The following is a 16196-nucleotide window of genomic DNA, read 5'->3' on the forward strand; positions in this document are numbered from 1 at the left end:
GAGCACAGAAAGACTCAGAAGAAGCTTCTATCCCCAGGCCATCAGGCTGCTCAACGAACAATAAACACTATGCAACAACCATCAAATGCACACAGCACACACATCCACACACTCACTTTAAACAAACAACACACTGCAGCACCCACTCTCCACACTTTAGATCACCTAAACACACTTTATATTTATTGGTAAAGGATTTGCACTACAACTCGTACACCTTACTGTAAATTGTACCTAAATTGTACCTCATCCCATTTCTGCTTTGCACTATATAGTATTGCATATTAGTACATTGCATAGTATATTGTATAGTAACTCAGTTACTTCTATTCTGCATCGAACATTGTACATATGTCTATACTGAACACTGTGACTTCTATTTTTACATGCTATACTATTTTATTTCATACTTATCTTGTCTAGCACAGTCTCTGGAGCGTAACAGTAAGAAGCATTTTGTATAAAAGTATTCTGTACTTCTGTATGACAACTATTAAAGAAACTTGAAACTTGAAACAATTGTTAAGGGGGATGCAGACCAGAGAAAGACTTTCGTCTTGTTTACATCAGGGTCCCCCATTTTCAATTCATCAGGACATGTATGACACAAAAGGCTAAAATATTCGAGCTGGAATATCAATCTCGTAAGCTGAATATCCGTATAGTTGGGCTGGACGAGTCGGTGAGTGGCACACAACCCGAAGCGTTTGCGGCAGTATTACATCAAATCCTGGGAACAGCTATCCTTCCTACGGTACCCGAGGTGGATCAGTGTTACAGATTGGGGACCCGACAGAACGACAACATCGCCAAACCGAGAGTGATTATGGCTGTCCTACGTCAGGTCGGAATAAAAGATTTGATCATTCGGGAGACGTGCAGGGGCGAAAGGCAGCCTGAAATACAAGGATGTATCAATATACTTCTTTGAAGATTATTGTCGGGATGTGGTGCTCTTGCGGGCCCAAGTACAAGACGGTGATGTCTCAACTTTTTGTGGGAAAATACAATCCCACACTGCTGTACCCTGCAAGACTTCGCATCGTCGATAAACATGGAGACGGGGTTTTCCTCGACTCGCCTGAAGATGCCGGCAAATACATGGCAGCACAACGTGCAGGATAGTTTATATACAGCCTTTTAATCTTTGTTAAGCATGGACACCATATCGTATAAACTTTAATGAATCGCTGATTTGGGACAGATAGACCTACGAGTTCTGAGTCATTGAATGTCTTCCCCGTTGGACTTTTATTATTGCTGACATATTGGACTAAAATTGGAACGATACAGAGAAGATTAGCATGGCCCCTGCGCATGATTAGGGAGACTTTCTTCCATGTCCAGACTTACCCATTCCTAGGGGTGGGAATCACCAGTTTCATCACGATACGATACGATATCGATTCTTTGGACAACGATGCAATATTTTCCGATATCACAAAGTCTGCCACGATACGATACGATTCAGGTGCCTGCGATCGATACGAGACGATATTATATGCCCATTTAACACAATCAGTAACATTTAAATCAACAACAAAAAAAGGCAATGGAAATATCATGACATTTTTATTGTTGATCTCTTCTAGACATTTAAATGAAAAACAATCTATTGTTTTTAATACAAATAGACCTCCTGTTCACTGTTTTTGGTTCGTTTTTTTCCGATATTAATATCCTATCACAGCGCTGTATTTTGGCTGGAAAAGGCATATTGGGAGTCAGGAGGTGCAGTACCGGCCAGATCCTGTTAGTGGGGCTATCTCCTTCCCAGTCCCTAGTGGACCTCTGCTGCTCTCTCTATCAGCTTAGCTTAGTTAGCTCACGCTAACGCAACGTTAATTTCGGTATTTAACGCGACGTGGGCATAAAGGAATGTCGAGGATGGAAAGCATGTTAGATGCATTTGACCCCTTGTGGGGAAAAAAAAACAACAGGCACTTATTTCGGGAAAAATAGGCGGACTCTGAAGCAATGTTGTCTAACGTCTACACACACGGAGCTGCACTGAGCTACTGTTGTTGTTGTTCCGGCCGGGCGGATATGCTCAAGAGGGGATTTTCAAAATAAGACTATCGCAATATGAATCGATCTTTTTACGTTGCATCGATCCTATTTGATAATTGATAATAGATCGATATATCGATCTGGATCGATGTATTGTCCCACCCCTACCCATTCCATGACAAAGTCTATTCATGTTGGAATGAAAAAAAGAAGGTAAGATTCAGACTGAAGACATTTCTCTTAGGGGATGGATCAATAAAGTATATATCCATGTAATTATGACTACTTACACTGTTCCGCGTCGACTGACACTTGGACCGGCTCTGCGTCAGATGGAGAACGCCGCCCTGCTGCCTCCTCCTCGCGGTCACGGAGACGAATGTAGCGGACGGCGTCCTCCCCCGTTTTTGTCAACGCCGGATTCTTCCGTACGTAGGCGACATAGCTAAGCAAATGGGAAGATGCATGCTTTGAGTTAGAGCCATATGGAATCCGCGATCACGGAATCGCGGACGGAATCGCGGAATTGAGCAATAAAAATGGAATAAACTATAAAAAAATGAAATAATTTTTTTTTTTTTTTTTACTTTTTCTTTCTTTTATGTTGTGGGACTTGTACAGCACTTTGTTCAACTTTGTCAGTGCTGTAAAGTTTAAACCTTTTTAAATCTTAGACAAACTAAACACTTTGCCGTCATTTGAGGCTTTATAAAAGCAGCACACAAATATGTCAGTGCCGAGTCCGACCTCATCTTAAATAACAAACAGCATTGCTTGTTGTAGTTAACAAAGAGAGGCAGAGTTGATTTTGCAAAAATATATATATATATAATATTCTTTTTATTTATTTTTAATAATCGAATTTTATTTTCATATTCGAATCCCATGCCCATCGAACGAAGCTTCGAAGTATTTAAGACATCCCTATTAAATGGACTGTTATATTTTATCAAATTGTGGACATTTATTCATTCCCACTTATTAGACACTATTTCTGATGGTAAAATGAGCGTACAAAGCAAAATACAGAATTCTGAAATATTCAAACGGAAAAAACGGAATTTGGAAAAAAATAAAATGGAATTTGGAAAAAATTAAACGGATTTCATATGGCTCTACTTTGAGTGCTTGGCGTTCCAATAACACACAACTACTAACCACACGACATTATATTAAATCGATTGAATTTTATTTGTATATACGTTCAAACATACGCGACAGTCTTGGGGTCCTTTGACTGGTACAGGTCCTGCAGGGTCTCGCTCTTGTACTGGCCGAAGCCAACAAGGGCCAGGCCCTCCTGCCCGGGAAGCAGAGACCTCTCTTTGGCCGACTCGAATGCCCGAAGGAAGCGGACCAACTCCATAAAGTCCACATAGGCACTCGAGTAGCGAGTTAAGGCGCCCTGAAGACAGACACAATGAGACAGTTCAGTTATAGAAGTTTTCTATTTGTACCTACCGTGGTTCCCAAAGTCAGGGTCTCGACCCAAAGGTGGGCTGCGAGCAGCCACGGGAGGGCCGCGAGATGATTTCCAAAAAAAATCAAATCAAAAAATAAAAACTTTTTTTTTGTCAGGCCACTGAACTTAGAAGCAGGCCAGGACAGTGTTTCTAGTTGTATTCTAAAATTCTATTCTATTGTATTCTAAAATGTGACTATATGGGTTTATATTAACTTAATAAATAAACAAAAACGAAAAATCTACTTATTTCAACGAACATTTCAAACTAAATAACAGATTATGCACATAAAACGCTGAAAACAACCGAAGCAACAATAGTATTTTAATGAGGCTATTATTATTATCATTATTATTTTGCAACAAGTTAGCCCTCTCATAAATAGCACATATAAATGAATAACTAACTTGAACTAACTTAATAGGCTTGAAGTGATATTTGGCTTAAAGAATCGGTCTCCGGACAAAAAAAAAAAGAAAAAAAAAGCCTGACGATGTGCATTGGGCCGCGGCTCTCTGACGCCTACTTTTCTGGGTCCCGGCCTGAAAAGTTTGGGAACCCTTACCCCTAGCAGACTGTACTGTACAGTACCTTGTTGGCCATCAGCGGACACTGAGACCCTGTGTGCTGCTCGCGCTCCTTCTCGTGAGCTGCCACCAGCTTCACCGTGTAGCCCACGTCATTCTCCAGGAGCCAGAGGAAGGTCTGACCCTGGTACTGGCCGAACTGAATCGCAGTACGACTCAGTACTAATGCCGTGTTACCAGGGTCACCCCCCTCGGAGACGACGCGGGCACGGGCTTCCGCCTCCACCTCCTCTGGCTCTTTGGCCATCGCGGCCGGGGCGCGGACATGGCTCTGGGCCACCTTGGATGCCATCAAAATGATCCCCCCTCTTGGTGTTTTTGTAAACGTAGGATCCATCTAAAGCAGGTATACAAAAACGTGTAATAGCTCTTAATTGGAAAAATGTTGATGGACCAAGAATTGGTATGTGGATTAAAGAAATGGCTTCAAATATGTCAATGGAAAAGATGGTGTATATTGTTAGACGTAAACAAAACATTTTTGATAATGCCTGGGGACCATTTGTGTACTTCTTAAAGCATAATACGAATGTTGGGAACTTGCTTCAACAAGAACGGGATTAGGGGGAGTACTGTGGGACAACTCTTATCATTGTGTAAAAACGACAAGAAACACCCTTTACTTAATGTGTAAAACATTTTGGTTGTATTATTATTTATTTATGTTTATTTTTTATTTAAATCTGTATCCTTCCTATGTGAACCTGTTTTTGAAGTTAATTATTATTTTGTGGGGTGGGGTTAGGGGAGGGAGAACGGGGTGAAAATGTTTGCTGAATACTGCTCTGCTGATATACATGTTGTAATTTGCAAACTAAAACCCAATAAATATATTGTTAAAAGAAAAAAAGCAGGTATACATGGACATAGACTAAGATTCAGAAAACAGTCATGGGTGACAAAATGTAATGACAAACAGCGAGATGCACGTCATGGCAGCATGTATTGTGTTCAATTACACTTGCTTGACTTGCGCACAATAGAAACACACAGTAATACAGTAGATGCTTTGTTTTATCAAGCGCGCACATAGGTTTCTTTAGACGAGAATAAGTTAAATGAACTTACAGTCTCTGTAAAGTTGCAGCAGGTCAGTGTATGACATACAGATAGACAGTAGTGTTACATCTAGACATTTATGACATACCAGATCTACAAACACAGTACCGTTTGTGATACAAAAAAAAGTCTAAAAAAGAGAGCAGTTGTTGTACATTGGTACAACTGTACAATCTACAGTCTCTAAAGGCTACAGTTAAGACATGTTATTATCGTCTGCCTGCAAGAACAATAGCAACAAGTCACATGTTTTTATTTTGATATCTGGACATTCTTGTTCTCGTGCTGTTGTTGGTATACTGAGTCTTCCGTTAATAATAATGTCAATAAATCAAGCCAGACTCAAGATCAGGTGTATACAGCAGCCAGATTTAGCACTTACACAAGGCAGGTCCGTTCCGCATCAATTAACATTTTCAGTAAATGCAGTACGTTAGCTAGCTACCCACCAAGATTAAATAACGTGATGATTTTAACATTTGATTGATTGATTCATTGAAAAGTTTATTAACAGATTGCAGAATGGGTACAGTACAGTACAGCTCAATACATACAATTGTTAAGGGGATGCAGACCAGAGAAAGACTTTCGTCTTGTTTACATCAGGGTCCCCCATTTTCAATTCATCAAAACATATATGACATACATGACATACAGATAGACAGTACTGCTACATCTATACATTTATGACATACCAGATTTGCAAATACAGTAGTTTGTGATACAAAAAGTGTCCAGAAAAAGTGTATATATACATTTGACGTAGAAACTGTAATTGGGGGAGGTTGGGTGGGTGGGGTGGGGTTGGGTGGGTGGGGGCTGTACATTGGAGGTGGGGGGGACACTGTACACTGAAATACTGACAAAGCCATACTTGGTCATTTACTGTACAACTGGGTTAGGACATTTGTAGGGGCCAGTTTCGAATTGCAGTCTCCCGTAGGTGTTCTTTGAGAGTGATTTGGAAAGTGGGTAGTGATTCACATTCCATTACAGCTTTGGGTAGGGCGTTCCACATTGATGTGGCATAATTGCGAAACGTGTTTAGTCCCTTGTTTGAGCCGAATCTGGGTTTAACATGATTTGTGGAGCTCCCTCTGGTGTTGTGATTGTGGTATTCACTGACCTTTGGGAAGTATTTTGACATGTACATGGGTACCTTGGTCGTGTAGTGTATCTTGTAGACCAGGCCCATTGCAAGTTGCTGTACTCTGTCGTCGAACTCTAAGCCAAGTTCAAGTTCTTTAATAGTTGTCATACAGAAGTACAGAATACTTTCATACAAAATGCTTCTTACTGTTACGCTCCAGAGACTGTGCTAGACAAGATAGTATCAAATAACATAATAACATAATATAGCATGAATTTAGAAGAAGAAAATGAGGTCACAGTGTTCGGTATAGACATATGTACAATGTTCTGAGTTACCATATAATATACAATACACAATACTATGCAGTGTACTAATGTACAGTACTATCTAGTGCAAAGCAGAAATGGGATGAGGTACAATTTTAGGTACAATTTACAGTAAGGTGTACGAGTTGTAGTGCAATCCTTCATCCATAAATATAAAGTGTGGGGAGTGGGTGCTACAGTGTGTTTGTTTAAAGTGGGTGTGTGCTATAAAGTGTGTGGAGTGGGTGCTACAGTGTGTTTGTTTAAAGTGGGTGTGTGCGTGTGGATGTGTGTGCTATGTGCGTTTGGTGGTTGTTGTTGTGTAGTGTGCATTCATTGTTCGTTTAGCAGCCTGATGGCCTGGGGATAGAAGCTACTTCTGAGTCTTTCTGTGCTCGCCTTGAGACTCCTGTATCGCTTGCCTGACCGCAGCAGTTCGAAGAGGCAGTTGTTCGGGTGACTGGAGTCTTTAATGATTCTCTTAGCCTTGCCCTTGCAACGCTTGTAGTAAATGTTCTGGAGGGTGGGGAGCCCCCCTCCAATTGTGCGTTCGGCTGAACGTGTCACTCTTTGTAGTCTGCTTTGGTCTTTTGCAGTGCTATTCCCAAACCAGGAGGTGATGTTGCCGGTCAAGATGCTCTCTATTGTACATGAGTAGAAGTTCTTAAGGATCTTCTGGCTGACTTGGAACTTCCTTAGGCGCCTGAGGAAGTAGAGGCGTTGTCGTGCCTTCTTCACCACACTGTTAATGTGTGTGGTCCATGTCAAGTCCTCGGATATGTAGGCTCCGAGGTACTTGAAGCTGTTGACTCTCTCAACCGGTGCCCCGTTGATGCTGAGGGGGCTGTAGTCCTTGACCCCCGACCTCCTGAAGTCCACAATCATCTCCTTTGTTTTGCTGACGTTCAGGGAGAGGCTGTTTTCCTGGCACCATCCCGCCAGGACCTTGACCTCTTCCAGGTAGGCCCTCTCATCGTTGGCAGAGATCAGGCCCACCACCACTGTGTCGTCAGCAAATTTGACGATTGTATTGCTACTCCGCTGAGCCACACAGTCGTGTGTGTACAGGGAGTAGAGGAGGGGACTCAGAACACAGCCCTGGGGGGCCCCTATGTTGAGGGTGATGGATGAGGAGGTGCAGTTGCCTGCTCTCACCACCTGGGGTCTGCCAGTCAGGAAGTCCAAGACCCACTGGCAGAGGTCATAGCCCAAGCCCAGGTCCCTGAGCTTGGCTATGAGTATGGAGGGGACTATGGTATTGAATGCCGAGCTGTAGTCGATGAATAGCATTCTCACATAGTTCCCCTGCCTCTTGTCCAGGTGTGATGCTGCTGTGTGCAGCACATGGGATATGGCGTCCTCCGTGGACCTGTTGGGGCGGTATGCAAATTGCAGGGGGTCCATGTTGATGGGGAGGGAGGAGCAGATGTAGCCCTTTACTAGCTTCTCAAAGCACTTCATGGCTATGGAGGTGAGAGCTACAGGGCGGTAGTCGTTGAGGCAAGCAGGCTTGGATTTTTTGGGTACAGGGATAATAGTGGACTTCTTCAGGCAGGTGGGGATGACAGCCTGTTCTAAGGACAGGTTAAATATGTCAGTGAATACTGGGGCCAGTTGGTCGGCACAGACTTTTAGGACGCGGCCGGGGATGCCGTCCGGACCTGCTGCCTTCCTGATATTCACTTTTTTAAAGGTCCGCCTCACCTCATGCTCTGTTACCCTGAACACTGCGCCTCCATCAGCAGCCGACCCCCCCCCCCCCCATTGCCGAGGCTTGTGAGCTGGTGTTGTTATTACCAGCATCAAACCTCGCATAGAAGGTATTGAGGTCGTTTGCTAAGGAGATGTCACTGTTCAGTTTGAGGGAGGCGCCTTTGTAGTCTGTCATCGTTTTGAGCCCCTGCCACATAGCTCTAGAGTCAGCTTGTTCAAACTGGAGTTCAATTTTATCCCTGTAGCGCCGTTTGGCCTCTGACACTGTCCTCCTTACGTTGTGTCGCGCCACCTTGTGGTCATTCATGTTGCCTGCCACTAGGCCGTCATTGTATGCTTTGGTGCGCTCTCTCAGAGCTTCACGGACGGATTTGTCTACCCAGGGTTTTTGATTTGGGTAAACTTTCATTTTGGTAGTGGGGATTGTTTCTTTCACCCTAGTACAGACATAGTCCAGCACTGTCTCCGTGTAGGCATTAATGTTATCTGTGTCGCGGAACACAATCCAGTCTGTGTGGTGAAACACTGACCGGATCGTCTCTTCTGACGTCAGATCCCATTTCTGCACCTCTCGCGAGACTACGGGAGTACTTTTAATTCTCTGTCTATACTTTGGTGAAAGGAAAATGGATGCGTGATCTGACTTGCCAAAGCCACTATCAGAATGAGCCTTGTAGCCACCTTTAAATTGCGTGTAACAGTGATCTAGGATGTTACCGCCTCTGGTGTTGCAAGTCACATGCTGATAGAAGTGACTTGCCATCCTCCTAGGTTGTCAAAGTGGGCAGGGGTGAGGTGGGTTCTAGGAGTCAGGTCAAGTAGAAGTCTGACCAGTTTGTTTTGTGATGTTTGTAATCTTATTTTTAGCGCCTTTGAGGTGCTTTGGTACCATGAGGTGCAAGCATAGTCGTAGTACCCTTGAATGAGTGCTCCTGCCAGAGTCTTCAGGGTATTCTTGTTTACCAGAGTGGAGATCCGGTACAAGAATCGAGTTTGTTGGTTGACTTTTTTTATTACATTGGATGCCATTTTGTCACAGGAAATATTAGCCTCTAGGATGGAACCCGGGTAGGTAATTTCATCTTTCCTTGTGACAATATTGTCCCCCACTGTCTGTAACCGAGAAGCCGTCGGTCTTGCTGAGTTTGTTATTTGAACCGAAGAGAATGGACTCTGTTTTGCCCATATTATTGTAACAAGGTTGGGTTATTCTCTCCCACCCACCCCCTCCAAATGTACAGTCTCCTCCCCACTGTATGTATATATTCTCTCGCCACCGTATGTATATTTCTCTCCCACCCACCCGTTAACGTTAGATACATCGAGAGAAGCTCTCCCGACTATAACGGTAGCTACGCTTACACAAACTTTCACTCAAGTTAACAGTTCCGTTTGCTATGCAAAGGGCCATCAAATAATGTAACGTTAGGTATGCTGTATTAATAGCCTGTTAAATACCATTACTCACATTTATACGAACAGTGGAGAAGCCTCTAACCTCCGGGATGTGGCTGGCTGGTTCGCGTATGAAAAATAGACCACCGAAACACTTCCGTATTTTGATCTCTTCTTCTTCTTCTTATTGAGGTTTAACGGCGGCCGACCACTTGTTAGGGTATGTGCCGCCATCTACTGGTATCCTTTACCTCCTACAAAAACCAATTCCCCTCACCTTCATGGAGTGCAACTAATGCTGCTACTTCCCTTGCCCCCTGCTGCCTGACTCTGTACTCCTTGGTCACCCGCTGCCCCCTTAAGATAAGATAAGATAAGATATTCCTTTATTGATCCCGTTGGGGAAATTCAGGCATCATAGCAGCATGGGGGGGAGGGGGGAGGGGTACAGGTAGTAAAACAACACAGTATTATTATTATTCAATTCCCTAACCACCTCCTCCAATGTCAGACCTTCCATACCCAAATGTTGAACGTATTTTGATCTCATGAATGAACGACGAGCTCCATGTAACGCGGAAGTGTATGAATGAATGAATGAAAACTTTATTTAACAGATTGCATAATGGGTACAATACAGTACGGCTCAATACATACAATTGTTAAGGGATTGGAGACCTGAAAAAGACGTTTGTCTTGTTTCCATCAGGGTCCCCCATTTTCAATTCATATAGTACTGGTGCTCTTCTTTAAGGCGGCGTTTTGCAAATATATATATATACATTTATGACATACCAGATTTGAAAATACAGTACTGTTTGTGATACAAAAAGAGTCCAGAAAAGAGAGTATATACATTTGACGTAGAAACTGTACACTATTCCTAATTTATGCAAATGACATGTCGTCAGCTTGTGACTGCAACTTGTTCCTGTTTGCGGACGACTCAGCCCTGCTGGTCTCTGACAAGAACAAGTTACAGGTTGAAAAAGCCCTCAGCTCGGAACTAGGCAAAATCTGCATATGGCTCGCAGACAACAAACTATCATTACACATGGGCAAAACAGAGTCCATTCTCTTTGGTTCAAATAACAAACTCAGCAAGACCGACGGCTTCTCGGTTACAGTAGGTGACAATATTGTCACAAGGAAAGATGAAATTACCTACCTGGGTTCCATCCTAGAGGCTAATCTTTCCTGTGACAAAATGGCATCCAATGTAATAAAAAAAAGTCAACCAACGAACGCGATTCTTGTACCGGATCTCCTCTCTGGTAAACAAGAATACCCTGAAGACTCTAGCAGGAGCACTCATTCAAGGGTACTACGACTATGCTTGCACCTCATGGTACCAAAGCACCTCAAAGGCACTAAAAAACAAATTACAAACATCTCAAAACAAGCTAGTCAGACTACTGCTTGACCTGACTCCTAGAACCCACCTCACCCCTGCCCACTTTGACAACCTAGGATGGCTTAGAGTAGACGACAGAGTACAGCAACTTGCAATGGGCCTGGTCTACAAAATACACTACGCGACCAAGGTACCCATGTACATGTCAAAATACTTCCCAAAGGTCAATGAATACCACGATCACAACACCAGAGGGAGCTCCACAAATCATGTAAAACCCAGATTCGGCTCAAACAAGGGACTAAACACGTTTAGCAATTATGCCACATCAATGTGGAACGCCCTACCTAAAGCTGTAAAGGAATGTGAATCACTACCCACTTTCAAAAACACCTACGTGAGACTGCAATTCGAAACTGGCCCCTACAAATGTCCTAACCTAGTTGTACAGTAAATGACCAAGTAAGGCTTTGTCAGTATTCCAATGTACAGTGTAAAATGTGTGTGTGTCACCTACCCAACCCCCCCCCCCCCCCACCTCCAATGTACAGCCCCCACCCACCCACCCAACCCCACCCCACCCACCCAACCTCCTCCAATGTACAGTTTCTACGTCAAATGTATATACACTCTTTTTCTGGACACTTTTGTATCACAAACAGTGCTGTATTTGCAAATCTGATATGTCATAAATGTATAGATGTAGCAGTACTGTCTATCTGTATGTCATGTATGTCATATATGTTATGATGAATTGAAAATGGGGGACCCTGATGTAAACAAGACGAAAGTCTTTCTCTGGTCTGCATCCCCTTAACAATTGTATGTATTGAGCTGTACTGTACTGTACCCATTCTGCAATCTGTTAATAAACTTTTCAATCAATCAATCAATCAATCAATTGGGTACAATGGGTAGGTGGGGTGGGGTTGGGTGGGGGGGGGAACTGTACATTGGAGGTGGTTGGGTGGGGTGGGGGGGGTGTGGGGGGTTGGGTAGGGGGTGGGTGGGTGGGTGGGGGACACTGTTACGATGGGGTGGCGAGGGAAGGAGAGGAGAACCCAATATGTGGAATGGAGTGGAAGGAGGAAACGGAGACGACAGTTTGCTCTTCTCAAACATTGTGTTCCTTTTATTATAAGAACCGTGAGAGCGATACTAGGTCACAAGACCAAAAACACAAGTAACGAAGCAGATAAATAAACAAACATAAAGACGGGCGAAGGCACGTTACAAAAGAACATAAAAGGATCGAACTGAGAACTCGAAAACAAACAGGCAACAAAATGGAACACTAATATACACTTACTTAGACAGTATAACACTAAAGGGCAAGGACGACGTCGACAGTGTAGTGTAGTGTAGGACTACAACTCCCAATGTTAATGTGTCACGTGTCTTGCTTATGATTGGTTACTGTTACGTGAACCAGAGGCGCCTCGGAGCGCTGTGCGTCATACATGTCCACTGCCATCTCTGAGGTGCGAAAACTGTTACGATGGGGTGGCGAGGGAAGGAGAGGAGAACCCAATATGCGGAATGGAGTGGAAGGAGGAAACGGAGACGACAGTTTGCTCTTCTCAAACACTGTGTTCCTTTTATTATAAGAACCGTGAGAGCGATACTAGGTCACAAGACCAAAAACACAAGTAACGAAGCAGATAAATAAACAAACATAAAAACGGGCGAAAACACGTTACAAAAGAACATAAAAGGATCGAACTGAGAACTCGAAAACAAACAGGCAACAAAACGGAACACTAATATACACTTACTTAGACAGTACAACACTAAAGGGCAAGGACGACGTCGACAGTGTAGTGTAGTGTAGGACTACAACTCCCAATGTTAATGTGTCACGTGTCTTGCTTATGATTGGTTACTGTTACGTGAACCAGAGGCGTCTCGGAGCGCTGTGCGTCAGAATAAGGTAGCAGCCAGAGGGACTGGCTGCGGTTTCACTGTTTACTGTTTGGCTTTGTCAGTATTCCAATGTACAGTGTACAGTACATGATCTCAGAGACTGAACATGAACAGGCAGAGTATGGGTCCGGTTCAGAGGAACAGACTCAAATGGGACTGTATACAGTCCGACCTAATATGGATTGTGAGTATGAGAAACCATACAATGTGTTTGTGAAATGTATTGATCAGAAAATATGTATGGAGGTGGATACAGGTGCCGCGTTGTCAGTCATATCAGAGAGTATGTACCATGCCAAGTTCAAAAATGTAACATTACTCCCATGTATGACTAAGATAATGGTCACAGTGGAGAGTGGGGAACAGAAGTTGCAGTTACCCTTAGTGGTAGCCAGGGGGCGGGGTCCTGCACTCATGGGTCGTAATTGGATAAGACCATTAAACCTAGACTGGTCTAAGGTCAACAGGATAGGGGATCCGGTGGAGTCCCTGTGTCAGACATATATGCAGGTATTTGGCAATGGTTTGGGTAAAGTGACAGGGGTTAAGGCTAAAATGTATGTGTCCCCACATGCAAAACCTAGGTTTTGCAAAGCCAGGTCTGTTCCTTATGCTTTGAGGGAATCGGTAAACAAACAGCTAGATGACTTGGAGAAGCAAGGGGTTATTTCTCCAGTGCCACACAGTGAGTGGGCAGCGCCCATAGTGAATATACCAAAGAGAGACAACACTGTTCGCATATGTGGGGACTACAAAGAAACAGTAAATCCATTTCTGGATGTAGATCAGTATCCTCTTCCCAGAACACAAGACTTATTTGCCAAGTTGGCAGGAGGGAAACATTTTACAAAGCTAGATTTGACACAGGCATATCAGCAGATGGAATTAGAAGAGGAGAGCAAGAAATACTTAACAATCAACACACCAAAAGGGTTGTACAGATACAATCGCTTGCCTCTGCCTCTGCCTTCAACCTACTATGGGAAATTCATGCCTTCTTTATCTACTCAGATAAAACCTATGACAGAACTACTACAGAAAGGACAGGAATGGGTCTGGTCAAAGCAGCGTCAAGAGGCTTTTGAGAGAACCAAGAAGATGCTGACAGCAGCACCAGTGCTAGCGCATTTTGACCCCCAGTTACCAGTGATAATGGCCTGTGACGCTTCCCCATACGGGATAGGGGCGGTAATATCACACAAGCTACCAGATGGCAGTGAGCAGCCAATAGCATATGCCTCGCGGACCCTGTCCAAGGCAGAGGTAAATTATGCGCAAAAAGAGAAGGAGGCCCTCAGTATCATTTTTGGAGTAAAAAGTTCCATGAATATTTGTATGGTCGAAAATGTACCCTCTGTACAGACCATCAGCCACTGGTCAAGATCTTAGGACCTAAGACAGGTGTTCCCACATTAGCAGCAGCAAGACTGCAGAGATGGGCCCTAATTCTAGCAGCCTACCAGTACGATATTCAGTATAAGGCCGCCCTGACACATGGGAATGCGGATGCATTATCTAGGTTACCGATGCAGGCAGAGGCACAAGAGTGTAGCCCGGACTTCAGAGTCTCGTTCTTAGATGAGATCCCTATCTCTGCTAGAGAGATCGCAGAGCACACCAAGAGTGATGCAGTAATGAGAACAGTGAAAGATTTCACACAGAAAGGGTGGCCTAAGCATGTCACGGAGGAGGAACTAAAACCATACTGGGTGAGACGTACAGAACTGTCTGTAGAGAGTGATTGTGTGATGTGGGGTTTTAGAGTGGTCATTCCTCCCGTACTGAGGTCAAAAAATGTTAAAAGAGTTACATGACGAATCTCACCTGGGTATAGTGAGAATGAAGACCAGAGCACGTAGCCATTTTTGGTGGCCAAACCTGGACAGAGACATTGAAAACCTGGTGGCCACATGTAACCCTTGTCAACTGACTAGAAACACACCACCGACGGCTCCGGTGCATGCATGGACTGGTGCAGTGAGACCGTGGCAGAGGGTCCACGTGGATTTAGCAGACAAAGGCAAACATAAGTTCATGGTGTTAACAGACAGTTTCTCTAAGTGGCCGGAAGTGTCATTGATGATGACAACGACAGCGGAGAAAACAGTGGAGGTTCTGAGGGGGTTCTTTGCAAACTATGGACTGCCAGAGGAACTGGTGTCAGACAATGGCCCCCCATTTCAGTCACGGACATTTCAGGACTTTCTCAGGAACAATGGGGTGAAACACACACGGTCGCCGCCGTACCACCCTGCCTCTAATGGGGCTGCAGAGCGCCTGGTGCAGAATCTGAAAAAGGCGCTGGAAAAAGCAAAGAGTCAGAGTATCACAACGCAGCACTCTATTCAAGACTTTTTGTTTTGTTACAGGAGCACCCCCCATTGTGTGACGGGTAAAACACCGGGAGAACTGTTCTTGGGACGGAAACTGAGAACGAGACTGTCGCTGATACAGCCCAGCGGTGCAGAGACGGGACAACAGAGCACACAGCGGAGTCCGGAGGGACCGCAGAAGAGGGTCCGATCGTTTCAACCGCACCAGCGGGTGTTGGTGAAAAACTATGGGGGAGGGGAAGGAGAAAAGTGGGTTCATGGGAGGATTGTGAGGCCATTAGGCCCGGTTACATACATGGTTGAGGTTCAGAACAAAGTATCTAAAAGACATGTGAATCAAATGGTGTCAACTAAGTTACCACAGCCTGAAACGGAAGAGCGAGTAATACTAGGGCCTGATGGTCCTCAGGTCAGGGGAAGTAGTAGACCAAAACGAAATGCAAAACCCCCAGACAGATTAGATCTGTAATCTCAGGAATCAGGGTAGGGGAGGAGTGTAGTGTAGTGTAGGACTACAACTCCCCTGATGTTAAGGTGTCAAGTGTCTTGCTTATCATTGGTTACTGTTATGTGAACCAGAGGCGCCCCGGAGCGCTCTGTGTCAGAATAAGGTAGCAGCCAGAGGGACTGGCTGCTGATTCACTGTTTACCTGTATGAATACCAACTGTGAATAAAGCACAACTGAGCACTACCACGGTCTCTTCTATTAAGATACTACAGTCGTAAGGCTGACAAAAACTGTCATGAAGATGACATAACATCTTACATTACATTAACGTTTATGAATGTTCATGACTGACATATTGCTCTATTCCAATCAGAATACTTTGCCTATTTTAAACGTATAGTCTTCCTATTTCCCGGTTTGTCTCGCCACATCACACATATTGTGTTGTCATTGTCTGTTTCATCTATTGTCTGTTTTTTAAGGTTGTGAAGTTTGTGTAGTTTAGTAACTTA

General features: G+C 44.0%; 1 protein-coding gene across 1 annotated transcript in view; it reads right to left on the reverse strand.

Annotated features, from left to right (window-relative positions):
- LOC311237987 (uncharacterized protein) overlaps positions 1-9768 on the reverse strand; it is a 43817-nt gene extending 34049 nt beyond the window's left edge. The window contains exons 1-4 of the mRNA XM_084325958.1: positions 9699-9768; positions 4065-4397; positions 3225-3415; positions 2301-2455 (exon numbers count right to left, since the gene is read on the reverse strand). Coding sequence (XP_084182084.1) covers positions 2301-2455; positions 3225-3415; positions 4065-4397 — 679 coding nt within the window. The 5' untranslated portion in view covers positions 9699-9768. The remainder of the gene's footprint in view (positions 1-2300; positions 2456-3224; positions 3416-4064; positions 4398-9698) is intronic.
- Between the last annotated feature and the right edge of the window lie 6428 nt (positions 9769-16196).

Source organism: Notolepis coatsorum (assembly GCF_963971535.1).
Source record: "Notolepis coatsorum genome assembly, chromosome: 1".
Classification (NCBI taxonomy): domain Eukaryota; kingdom Metazoa; phylum Chordata; class Actinopteri; order Aulopiformes; family Paralepididae; genus Notolepis; species Notolepis coatsorum.